Below are 13,418 nucleotides of genomic sequence, written 5' to 3' on the forward strand. Positions count from 1 at the left end.
TTCTAGGACTACGACAGGGTGGACTGGGCCTCAGTTCTTCATGGGCAATGTCTGGTCTCTTGAGCCTTACTGGTGTGGGGCACGAATCCTGGTCCTGACTAGCGTAGGTGGAACTCAGAGTCCTCCTTTGCAGAATACCGGCCTTGTCAGTCGATGGCCGACACCTTGATGGTGTAGACTTTCCGCCGAAGCCTGTTATGCTGGTTTCAGCCACATCCCTGGAGCGCGTCTACTGCGGTTTGGGGTGCAGTGCTTTCATATCAAGGAAGTCCACTTGATCAGGTGCAGCACACAAAGTCGCCCCTGCAAATCTTCCAACACAAGTTGGTTCCTCTTGATTTCGCCTGTCTCTCCTCATTAGTGGCACATCCTGCAAGGGCTCTTCAGGGAATTCACTGCTTCTTATTAGAGATGCATTAATAGCTGGACATTGGTCCAGAGACCATGTGGATAGTGTCAGGAGCTGTTTTTCAGTGTGACAACACCAGGCCACATGTTTCTGATGCTACAGTGAGCATCCTGTGTGGCCTAACTGTGCTCCCATGACTGCAGCATCTCCGGACTTGTCTCCCATTGAGCACATCTGAGACATCATTGGTCGGTGATCACACAGCAGCTGCCAGCAGCGGATCTTGATGATTTGCCCAAGTACATTCAGTATGGCAGATTATTCATCAGACGAACATTAGTAACTTCATTGATAAACAGCAGAGGCTGGAAGTGTGCAGATTTCTGCACATGGTGATTTTTTTTTTTGATTTTTTTTGTTGTTTTCTGTTTTAGCCAGAAAGGCTGCATTTATTTTTCCTTCTTGTTGGTTTATGCCACATGACAATAACCAATCAAAGATTTAAAGAGACTGTGTTCCTATTTTCTACCTCTGCATACAGCCATGTGAGTTGAACTACCAAGATAAAGAAAAACTGAAATATCACATGGTCATAAGTATTCAGCCCCTTTGCTCAGTATTGAGTAGAAGCACCTTTTGAGCTCGTACAGCCATGAGTCTTCTTGGCAATGATGCAACAAATAATGGAAACAACTGGAAACATCAACAACAGTTAGTTTGATCTGGTGTAGGTCCACCTTTTGCGGCGATTACTGCCTCAATTCTCCAAGGTATGGATTCATACAAGGTGTAAATTGTTTCCAAAGGAATTTTAGCCCATTCTCCAGTTAAAACACCCTCCAGTTCTTTGAGAGACAATGGCGGCGGAAATCGACATCTAACTTTAATCTCTAAAAGCAACCATAAATGCTCAATAATGTTGAGATCTGGGGATTGTGGGGGCCAGATGAGATGCTCAACTTCATTAGAATGTTCCTCGTGCCATGCTTTAACGATTCTAGCTGTATGAATTGGTGTATTATGATCCTGAAAGATGGCGTTCCCTTCCGGGAACAGTGCTTGAACCATTGGATGCACTTGGGTGCCCAAAATGCCTAAATAATCTCGGCTGTTAATTCTTCCATTGGCCCGGCGGATCTCCACGAAATAGCACCCCAGATCATCACAGAACCTCCGCCATGTTTTACGGTTGGGAGAAGGCAGTCTGGATGGAATGCTTCTTTTGGCTGTCTCCAAACGTACACTCGGCCAGAGGTTGGAAATAGGGTAAACAATGATTCATCTGAGAATATCACATGTTTCCACTGCTCGAGGGACCAATTCTGGAGGTTTCTACACCACTCTAAACGCTTGGAAACATTTGTCATTGAGCGCAGCGGTTTTCTAATTGCAGCTCTTCTGTGGAATCCAGATTTGTGCAGCTCCTGACAAACAGTTTTCATGGAAACTTGGTTCTGTAGGTGTTCATTGAGCTCAGCAGTGATTTTCGGAGCTGTGGTCTTGCGATCCTCTCTCACAATTCGCTTTTGAGTCCGACCGTCTCTTTCAGTCAACTTTGACTTTTGGCCAGACCTGTGCTCTGCTGTGGACATTTTTCCTTCTCTCTCAAACGCAGTCATTTCTTTGGAGACAGTACCTCTTGAATCACCAAGCATTCGGGCACTTTCTGTTACACTAGCGCCTGCCATACGAGCACCAACAATTTGGCCTCTTTGAAAATCCGAGAGGTCTGCCATTGGTATCAGGTTCTCATCAATGTTCTTACAATTCTGCAAAACAAACAGTTAATTTACATACACATATCACATAAGACAAATAATCAACTACAAAACATTACCATATTTCATGGTTTGCAAGTTTATCACATGTTCGAAGATTATGATGCCAAAACGTTAGATGTTTCCATTATTTGGTCCAACCCCTGCGACAAGTTTTTCCCACTGGGGATCCTCTGCCATTCTTCCTTGCAGATCCTCTCCAGTTCCATCAGGTTGGATGGTGAACGTTGGTGGACAGCAATTTTCAGGTCTCCCTAGAGATGCTCAATTGGGTTTAGGTCAGGGCTCTGTCTGGGCCAGTCAAGAATGGTCACAGAGTTGTTCTGAAGCAACGCCTTTGTTATTTTAGATGTGTGCTTAGGGTCATTTATTTCTTAGAAGGTGAACCTTCGGCCAAGTCTGAGGTCCAGAGCACTGTGGAAGAGGTTTTCATCCAGGATATCTTTGTACTTGCTGCATTCATGTTTCCTTCAACAGCAACCAGTCGTCTTGTCTCTGCAGCTGAAAAACACCCCCGTAACATGATGCTGCCACCACCATGTTTCACTGTTGGGATTGTATTGGGCAGGTGATGAGCAGTGCCTGGTTTTCTCTACTCATACAACTTAGAATTATCACCAAAAAGGTCTATCTTCATCTCATGAGACTAGAGAATCTTATTTCTCATACTCTGGGAGTCCTTCATTTGTTTTTTAGAAAACTCTATGAGGGCTTTCATATGTTTTGCACTGAAGAGAGGCTTCCATCAGGCCATTCTGCTACATATATATATATATATATATATATATATATATACAGTGCCTTGCGAAAGAGTTCGGGCCCCTGTAACTTTTCAACCTTTTCGCACATATCTTGCTTCAAACATAAAGATACCAAATGTATCATCATAAGGCATTTAGGACAACATTGGATCATTCAGAGATCCACAATGAATTTCTGGAGTGGGTTTGCTGCACTGAAAGTAAAGGGGTCGAATAATATTGCACGCCCCACTTTTCAGTTTTTGAATTTCCACAAAAATTTAAAATAACTAATAAATTTCGATCAACTTCACAATTGTGTCCCACTTGTTGTTGATTCTTCACCAAAAATGTACATTTGGTATCTTTATGTTTGAAGCATGATACGTGGGAAAAGGTTGAAAAGTTCCAGGGGGCCGAATACTTTCGCAAGGCACTGTATATATGTTACTATTGACGTCAACAATGACATCGGCAAAATCTTGATTGGCCCAGTGTTCTACTTTGGGGCAGCTCACATCTGCGATTATTTTCTCATGCGATTAGCAGTGAGACTAAACTCACTTGCATCCATACAAGTCTATGGGTGGGAGTAAAACATCGGACTGCACTCAGATGTTACCCAGTGCAGTCCGATATATGCCGAGACAGACCATAGAGGAGATGGAGAAATTACTTTCTCTGTCTCCTCCGCAGCTGAGCCTAGTAGAATGACACTCGGCTCCCAATCGCTGCAGATCAAGAGCCGAGGGTCATTAGCATATCACATTCGATCCTCCCCATGCTTTCCATGACTGATCTCGAATGGTGTTAAGAATGAGGCTAATTTCACCCATGCCCGGGCAGCACCAATACACAATGCACATCTTTCCGCCTTTCGGGCACCACAACAACACCCACCTGTATCCTCAAATTCACTCATTCCACCTAGGCCAGGAGCCATCTCCACACATCCAGATCCCACCCAAAAGCAGCACATTCACACTACATAAGTGTAATCAAACAATTCAACAACTTCACTACATGAAACAAAAGGGTCAGCAAAAGACATCGCCAACATGGCAGAGCAAAAATAAACATATGCATTTCTGGCGGGGTGGTCCAGTACAACACTGAAGCCACTTGATTAGTAGGAGGGTCAAGAGAGATCACTTCCACGCTCTTACGTTTAGTACCATTCATTTGGTTCTGACCAGTGCATGGAAATATCAGCGGTGTTTAATTTTTAATGTTATTTTTTTTTTATCTCCTAATTTTTTCTTTATACAAAATGAGTCGCCTGTCAGGGCACTGGGGTACTCAGTACCGGGTCCGGTCGCAACTAAAGGGGTGGTCACGGTGGCAGCGACCGGGTCCGTGGCCCTGGGTGCCCAAGTAAAAGGGACGGCCTTTAAAGGGGTTGTGGAAATAATGAAAGTTCATGACGCCACCTGTAGTTATCGGTCAGAGGTGACCGACGCTGCTTAAAGGGGTCTTCTGGGGCGATGGTGCTGCAGCAAAGATGGTGTTGCTTCCCCAGGGCTCCCGATGCGCCTGGCAAGGATGTTGAATGCCGGCAAATAAATGGAGGAAATAAATGGAGGACACAGGGTTGCAGTCTTTACCTGGTTTACTGGTGTTAAACAGCCTCAGTCCAGGGTACCGGCAACAGGTAAAGATGGAGTCCAGGCAGCCCAAGGACAGGTGGAAATCCCCTTGACAGGTCAGTTTGGGAGCCTTCCACTATACTCTGGTCTATTACTCCCTTGCTGCCTATAGCTCTCTAACAAGGCCCTCTTTCTTCCCTGTCCAGGGACAGTACCTGCACGGTAGGCAACTTGAATCGTCTATTTGGGGTCTTTGTCCACGTTGACTCCGGACTCTGATTGCTGCTGTACCTCGGTATTATGTGGGCAAGTCCCTTTTAGTTTCCTGCCCTACGGTTCTGCGGTGGGACCTGTAGTTCCTCACAACCTCCGGCTCCCGGTGCCCGGTTTCTGCGCTCAGCTTCGAGGAAGCTCTGTTGCAGCTTCTCTCTCCAGCTCTTCACTCTCCTTTGCTCCTTCCTCCTTTCAGTCTCTTTACAAGTTGCTCTGCTCTCTTTTTCCTTCCCAGGAGCTGCAGAATCACTCGTCTGCACGGCCCCAGCTTTCCTTCCTCACCCCTCACTCTCCTCTCACCAACTGACTAACTCTCCCCAACTGCCTAGCAACTGACTCCTCCTCCCGACCAGAGAGAGCAGCTCCTCTTAAGTCGGGTGTAGAGCTCGCCCTTCTGGCCTCGAGCCAGAACAGTGTTGTATGTGCTAATTACCTGTTAAAAGGAATCTTCCATCGCTTCCAAGCGTGACATCACTCTCCCTGTGAGGAAAGCAATGCCACTGTAACAACCGGTTACCTAGGGTGTTACACTCCCCCCCCTCCGTTAAATCCAGTACTCCCGGACTGGGAAAACAAAAAGACAATAAATGGTTAAAGAAAGTTAATAGCAGGCGGATTGTTAAGGAGCTCAACCTTCTGGCATGAAGTCAGAAAATGTTGCATGTAAGATTACTTGCCAAAGGGATCCCTCCTGTCTCCAGGCATGTCATTACCCTCCCCGAGAGGAGGCAATACCACTGTGGTACCTGAACTCCTGGGGTGCCACAAAAACTCCAAATCGCTTGGGAAAAAAAACCTTGAAATTCGGCCACTTGGGCTTTTTTAGACTCCAATTTCCTGTTGTTTCAGGAAATGCACATGTTCATTAGTCACAATGGTCAGACCCCGACCCTATCTTTTGTATTAAAGCATTTAATGAGCAAGTGAAAGGTTATTGTGGAAGGAGGGGGCGCAGATCCAGTGTTATCAGTTGTGTGCATTTACCTGTCATTGTAATCCTGCCTCTGCTGATAATGAGCATGCTGAAAGCACTTCCTGCGAGGACAGGAAGTATGAGTTTAAAAAATGCCCCAGTGGCCAGTGTGAAAACTGCAAGATTACTAATTTTTTTTTTTTTTAAATAAAGATAAATATAATTAAATATATATATATAAATACAGATCATGATATAAAAAATGCATTTTTTTCTGTTAGGCCAGGTTCACATTGCATTAGTGCAGTCTGTGCAACTCATGCGCTAAATGGACTGTGTTAACGCAAGTGCCATTAAAGATGGTGTTATGCAATCACGCTAGCGCAGAAATGCAGAATGATGGCACATCACTAACGCTTGCCGATTATGACATGCGTTAGCGATGCCCTGCATAATTGCAGTCAATGGGTGCGCTATTGCATCCGTTAGTGCCGCTGTGTAACGGATGCCGTCAGTGCATTGCCATTAACCCAATGTGAACCCAGCCTTAAAATACCGTAGATGTTCTGTTTTAGTTCCAAAAATATATAAAAAAAATATTAGATTAAAATATATTTAAAAAAAAACAGAAAAAGGTCCCTAAAAATTAGTGGGATACTTTCACAGTATTTTTGGGTGGATGGAATATTATGTAAAGTCGCATGATTACACAGAAGGTTTTGCTCCTTTTTTTTTTGTTTTTGCAATAATTCGAAATTAATATCACAGTGTGCCCCGGCTAGCATTCTGTCTATTACCCCACCATGGTTGGAAGATGGGAAGGAGAGGACTAAACCCCCACTATTTAGCATCCTTTGGCATACCTGATAAATAGCCCGGTGATATGAGTTACATGCGTGGTGCCATTGTCAGCTGGCACAGGACGCGCGTCGTGGTCCCAGGTGCAATGGCAAACATGGAGGTAAGCCAAAGAGCTTGTCACCAGCAGGGCTCCCACTCGCACGGTGACATCACAGTGAATGAACGAGCTCCGTTTCTCATGGCACTGTGCCCCGGTTTCGAACATCAAGTCACACAAGAAGGTCCAGGAACCTGCCAAGGTGAAAGTAAATAATTCAAAATAATGAAATATTCACAGGGAATCTGTGCCGCAGCTGCTCCCGGTGCCCTGCAAGACTTTTCACTCCAAATTGTAAGCCATCAACATAAAATATATAAAATATATATATATAAAAACTTTAAAAAAATACATATTTTTTCCCATATACAAAAATATAAAGAATTTTTCTATACATTTTGTGTTTTAGAATTTCAGTAATTCTTTTTTTTTGCCTCAGCTTACTCTTTCTGTAAGGCGAATGGGTGCAGAAGGAACCCTCCTACCATATCTGTCCCCACCTTCATCAAATCTGCACCCATACCGTTATCTGTGAGATAGAAATGGAAGTGTTCGGAAGAAAGTCTAGAATTGCGTCAGGTAGAAAAGAAAATTCTAGCTTTATCTCCAACTAAAGGGATATTTTAACCTCTTAAAGGGAATCTGTCAGCAGGCTTTTGCCAAAATCTGAGAGCAGCATTATGTAGAGGAAGAGACCCTGATTCCAACGATGTGTCACTTAATGGGCTGTGTTTTTGCTATTTCAATAAAATCAGTGGTTTATTAGCTGGAGCTATCACTACAGGACTAGGTGTCTCGTGCCTACTGGTCCAGCCACGCCCCCACCACTGAATAGCAGCTTTCTGTAAATATACAGTGTACACAGGAATCTGCCAATCAGGGGTGTGGGCGGGGTTACAAAGGGCTCAGTATTCTGAGCTGTGCTAGATCTGCAGCAGAGTAAACAGGGATTGTATCACAACTAGTGCACCCATTAAACTAAGTGATATATCACTGATATCATGCTACTGTCAGATTACATTGCAAAAATCTGCTCACAGATTGCTTAAAAAGGGTTATTCTCAATGAAAGTAAGTCCATCCAGCAGACATTTTTTTTAAATTAAATGTTTATTACATTTTTGAATATCATTACAGCAGTTTAGTCTGCAGGGAAAAACAGGGGTAATTGCAGCCCTGAGGAATTATTATTATTTATTAGATGAGCACCATGGGTATGATTTTTATTAGTCATTACAGATGAGTGAATCAATTTGATGCAAATTAAATTTGAGCTGAGCTTTATGAAACCTCCAGGTCCTGGTAAATGTTAAAAAATTTGCCATTTGATTTGCGAAAATTTCCCCAAAATTTACCTTCATCATTTTACATGCTGCAGAAGATTACATAAGGCCGAGAGTGCGCTCATGCATAAGCTTTCAAATAATGCCTTGGAGCGATCACATCACATGGCGTAGCGCAGCCTATTAGGAGGGACTATCAGATCTTGTATAAAAGCTGAGTCAGGGAATGCAGCAGCCTTTTTTTTAAACTTATTTTAGCAGAATGAGAATTTGTCAAAGCTCACATCTCATCAATAGAGATAGGAAGAAATAACCTCAAGATATTGGACAAATACTCCAGACAGTTGTCACACTCAACTAAAGAGCCAGATGACACATGGCGAAATAGATGGGAAGAGAAGCCCTGAAACTACGGAAAGATTAAAGCAGCAGCCCTGAATCTTGTCCTGCGCAACCCTGAGCTGACTGATGTACTTAAACGAGTTCTTTCACCCTCTGTGGTGATCATGTTCCTTAAGCACGGCCCTGGCTAGTGAGTTGGGCAGCAGGAACACTAGTCCTGCTCTTTAATACAGCCACAAAGGACGACAGATAAATGCGAGGAAAACAGCAATCATTCTCAGTGCACTAAAGGTACCGTCACACTAAGCGACGCTGCAGCGATACCGACAACGATCCGGATCGCTGCAACGTCGCTGTTTGGTCGCTGGAGAGCTGTCACACAGACAACTCTCCAGCGACCAACTATGCCGGTAACCAGGGTAAACATCGGGTTACTAAGCACAGGGCCGCGCTTAGTAACCCGATGTTTACCCTGGTTACCAGCGTAAAAGTAAAAAAAAAACACTTCATACTTACCTTCCGCTGTCTGTCCCTCGGCGCTCTGCTTCTCTGCCCTCTGTAAGCACAGCGGCCGGAAAGCAGAGCGGTGACGTCACACACGCCGATTCAGCGATGTCTGCAGGAAGTCCAGCGACGAAAGAAAGTGCTGGACTTTCTGCAGCGACCAACGACATCACAGCAGGATTCTGATCGCTGCTGTGTGTCAAACTGAACGATATCACTAGCCAGGATGCTGCAACGTCACGGATCGCTAGCGATATCGTTCAGTGTGACGGCACCTTAAGACTAAGGAATGATGTATAGCAGGAGAGGAAGGGTTAGGTAAACCAAAAAGGGAGCTAAGGAGACGAATAACACATAAACTTCCAAACAGCAATGTCCAGAGAAAACAAAATGACACTCTTTCCACAGCTCCAAAACCAACTTCAAGGTATAGCAAACTATCACTGGCAACTACTGAAGCTAAGAGGTGGGCGTGAGGCAGTGACCCAGGAAAAATTCAAGGTAAAGTCTCTTTTAATGAAACAGTATACTCACAAACAAAAGAAGTAAATCAGATCCTTTGGATCGCAGCTGGGAAATAAAAGACAGTCAAGCCTATTGGCTCTGTGTTGCCTCACACCATTGAGCTCTGCAGAACCTACTGCTCGGCCTGCACGCAAGACCAAAATTGACACACCCAAACCCTTCCTGCAGGATTTTTCTCTCAAACAGGAATCTGTGGCCATAGGCCACCTGTAAGACCCGGCCTGTAGGAAACTGGCTGGCATCACTTCCTTCCTGCAGTCCGTTTAAAAAATAAAAGCCCATACTGGCTTTTCCTGAACAATGCCTAGGCCAAATAGCTTCATCAGGTCCACCCTTACTTTTATTTTGCCCTGTGACTCACAGGCGTCCTGCTGTGACCACAAGGCACTCCAGCGGGTCTAACAGAACTCTGTCCGCATCCTGGGGGTTATATATTGACCCTCACATATGATCCCCCTCTCTGCCTCACACAGAGGAGAGTGGCAAACTCAGAACAGCTTAGGACAGAGAGCTCTATGTGACAAACAGAAATGTTTAACCCTTGCAACACCAGAACAAAGGAGATCTATACATCTACACAAGGTAGGCAAAGCAGCTCCATCCACTGCAGGTGCAGGTGTCTTCTGACCTCTTTATCTCACACTGTATACCCATGACAACATTAAAGTGTCATACAAATGAAGCAGTGAAAATGATTTCAGTAATAGCCTGCAAATAATAGAGATTCAATTGATAGGCAGTGTGTTACGTTGAGTCACTACTCAAATGTGATGCTGACTCACGACTCACAGATAAGGAGTGAGACAGGGTAGTCAGGAGGTCTGAGATCAGATACCAGGAGGGCTCATGGTACATGGGCAAACAAAGGCATTGGCACGTAGCAGTCTGGGGTCAAATATGAGGACATACGAGTAAGAAAAATGGATAGTCAGAGGCCAAGTCCTGGGTCAGGTGCCTGCAGTCAGAGAGTGTCAAGAGCGGAAGGGTTAATCCAAATTAATGGTCATGAAAAATCCTAGGTCCGACCACAAGGTCGGACAAAGACACAATCAGATACAGATTTGCCACACATCAAACAAAGCAAAGCTACAGCTGACACTAAACTGTTCACAGCTAGCCTGTAAAATATAGCTAGCATATCACCAAGGATGGGAGGCACCTGGAAAAACCCAGAGGTTAGGCCAGATTGAGCAGCAGATCTGTTAAAATGCTGACAGCCTAGCACGCCCCAGCAACAGATTGGATGGTTGGATGGTCACTCACAACACTGACAGTCCAACACACTTCAAATACTATAGGGTGGCTGAGCCATCACTCACAGCATCCCCAGACCACAGTAAAATAGAAACTGTGACAGAGAGAGAGATAGGAGAGATGCCAGCAGCAGTGCAAGAATGTGATTGATCAGCGATATGGTTTAGCTGTATCTGTCATGTAGCACACAATTATACAATTCTTTCTTCTTCATGCACTAGAAAACAGAAGCAAGGCAGTACAATATTTTATAGGAGTGTTTTATAGAGTGTAAGAGATGTTGTGCTTACTTGTCACAAGCAACTGCACTGAGGTTTTGCACTTCCTGTGCTATTTTTTTTGTGACTGGTGGAATAATTGTTTTAATAAAAATACTAAAGAAAATTCCCCCAAATTCGGACATTTACTGTAATTGTGGCTGTCTTCCCAGTCTGTGTGGGAATATGTTTCACTTGTCAAATTTTACATCCATACACGTCACACTAAAACAGGATTCTGTTGCAAGTGCTGGATTATTGAATATTTACCTATCATTACTTATTACATGAGTTTTGCTTAGGCGGTTGAATTTTGTTAAAAAATTAACAAGATAAATTTAAAGGGAATCTGTGAGGAAAATGTATAGTATAAATATTAGTTTCTCTTGCCAGCACATATAGGGTGGGCATTGACCCCCCTTCACTCTGTGTTTTGCTGAGGGTTTATTGCTTCTAGCTGCAAATTCCAGGTTCGGAGCGACTTACTCCTCTGCTCCCCCCCAAGGAATTTTTACGTTATAGCTGCAGTGGACAGTTGTAGCAGCTGAAACTGGTGTCATCTCCCTTTTAAAACATAAGGCTCTTTGTCTTAATCTTGTAAGATTATGGGCCAATGACTTGGGCTAGGAAAATAAAAAGTACATATTGCTAAAGTCCATCAGCGCATCTATCAACCACTGTAAGTTCTAGCCTCTAATTCCAACAGGTAAAAAAGTACGGATTTCTCTGGAACTGTGTGTCCCACTAGCCCGAATTTAGTATCTATAGAGAGCAAATCTTAATACAAGATGGATGAGGGGTGTAACATAGTAACATAGTTAGTAAGGCCGAAAAAAGACATTTGTCCATCCAGTTCAGCCTATATTCCATCATAATAAATACCAAGATCTACGTCCTTCTACAGAACCTAATAATTGTATGATACAATATTGTTCTGCTCCAGGAAGACATCCAGGCCTCTCTTGAACCCCTCGACTGAGTTCGCCATCACCACCTCCTCAGGCAAGCAATTCCAGATTCTCACTGCCCTAACAGTAAAGAATCCTCTTCTATGTTGGTGGAAAAACCTTCTCTCCTCCAGACGCAAAGAATGCCCCCTTGTGCCCGTCACCTTCCTTGGTATAAACAGATCCTCAGCGAGATATTTGTATTGTCCCCTTATATACTTATACATGGTTATTAGATCGCCCCTCAGTCGTCTTTTTTCTAGACTAAATAATCCTAATTTCGCTAATCTATCTGGGTATTGTAGTTCTCCCATCCCCTTTATTAATTTTGTTGCCCTCCTTTGTACTCTCTCTAGTTCCATTATATCCTTCCTGAGCACCGGTGCCCAAAACTGGACACAGTACTCCATGTGCGGTCTAACTAGGGATTTGTACAGAGGCAGTATAATGCTCTCATCATGTGTATCCAGACCTCTTTTAATGCACCCCATGATCCTGTTTGCCTTGGCAGCTGCTGCCTGGCACTGGCTGCTCCAGGTAAGTTTATCATTAACTAGGATCCCCAAGTCCTTCTCCCTGTCAGATTTACCCAGTGGTTTCCCGTTCAGTGTGTAATGGTGATATTGATTCCCTCTTCCCATGTGTATAACCTTACATTTATCATTGTTAAACCTCATCTGCCACCTTTCAGCCCAAGTTTCCAACTTATCCAGATCCATCTGTAGCAGAATACTATCTTCTCTTGTATTAACTGCTTTACATAGTTTTGTATCATCTGCAAATATCGATATTTTACTGTGTAAACCTTCTACCAGATCATTAATGAATATGTTGAAGAGAACAGGTCCCAATACTGACCCCTGCGGTACCCCACTGGTCACAGCGACCCAGTTAGAGACTATACCATTTATAACCACCCTCTGCTTTCTATCACTAAGCCAGTTACTAACCCATTTACACACATTTTCCCCCAGACCAAGGTGTGTTATGACTCTGCCAGATTCTCCAGCGAAGATATGACAATCATAAGAATGGTTGGAGAAAATTGTACAGCTGAGGAAAGGGGAGGGCAACCCCTTTAGTGATGTCACGAGGCTGGAGTTTAAAAGTCTTTACACTTAACCCAGCCTGAATTCAGCAGAGTTTTTACTTAAGGAGCTGTGTCTATCCAGACCTCCTGATGCACTGGGACATTTGGGGTCCCGCCTACCAGCATGGTTTTGCCTGACATGAACTGAGAACATGTGAGTTTTACCTTTCTTCTTTATTCCATGTTATTTTATAATTGCTTGTACATATTTCCAATTGTCTCTTTTGTAACATCTTTATATGCCTTTTTATAAACACAGCCGGAACTTTCGGAGTAAAATATATAAATTACTGGTTTCATTCTTCCTGCTCTAAAACGTACCCCAAGTCTTCTGAAGGGAATTACGCTACTGTTTTGGGTTAGCTTTATACCCTTTAATCGAAGCTGGTGGCACCATACCATGTGCTGTGCCTTTGGGAGTCGTAGTAGCGACGGTGGCGTTGATAATTATTGTTCCTGCCTGAGTGGGAGTAGTTATATTGCCTCGCTGCAGCGTGCCCAATAGCCAGTACATAGCAGGCAGCCTTTCTGGTGACTAATTACCCTAGGTGCAGTACCTAGTCTGACCTGAGGGTGAGGGGGGCGCCAGAGAGCTGCAAGTTTTCAAGCGGAACTGTAAAGCGGGATATACATAAATCCCTGCAGTTCGTGGTATATTGAAGAGCAGTGGGATACCTAAA

General features: G+C 43.9%; 1 protein-coding gene across 1 annotated transcript in view; it reads right to left on the reverse strand.

Moving 5' to 3' along the window:
• PKHD1 (PKHD1 ciliary IPT domain containing fibrocystin/polyductin) overlaps positions 1-13,418 on the reverse strand; it is a 918,515-nt gene that overhangs the window by 722,194 nt on the left and 182,903 nt on the right. Inside the window, exon 33 of the mRNA XM_069726855.1 lies at positions 6,503-6,731. Coding sequence (XP_069582956.1) covers positions 6,503-6,731 — 229 coding nt within the window. The remainder of the gene's footprint in view (positions 1-6,502; positions 6,732-13,418) is intronic.

The sequence above is a fragment of the Ranitomeya imitator genome, chromosome 5, assembly GCF_032444005.1.
Source record: "Ranitomeya imitator isolate aRanImi1 chromosome 5, aRanImi1.pri, whole genome shotgun sequence".
In the NCBI taxonomy this organism is placed as follows: domain Eukaryota; kingdom Metazoa; phylum Chordata; class Amphibia; order Anura; family Dendrobatidae; genus Ranitomeya; species Ranitomeya imitator.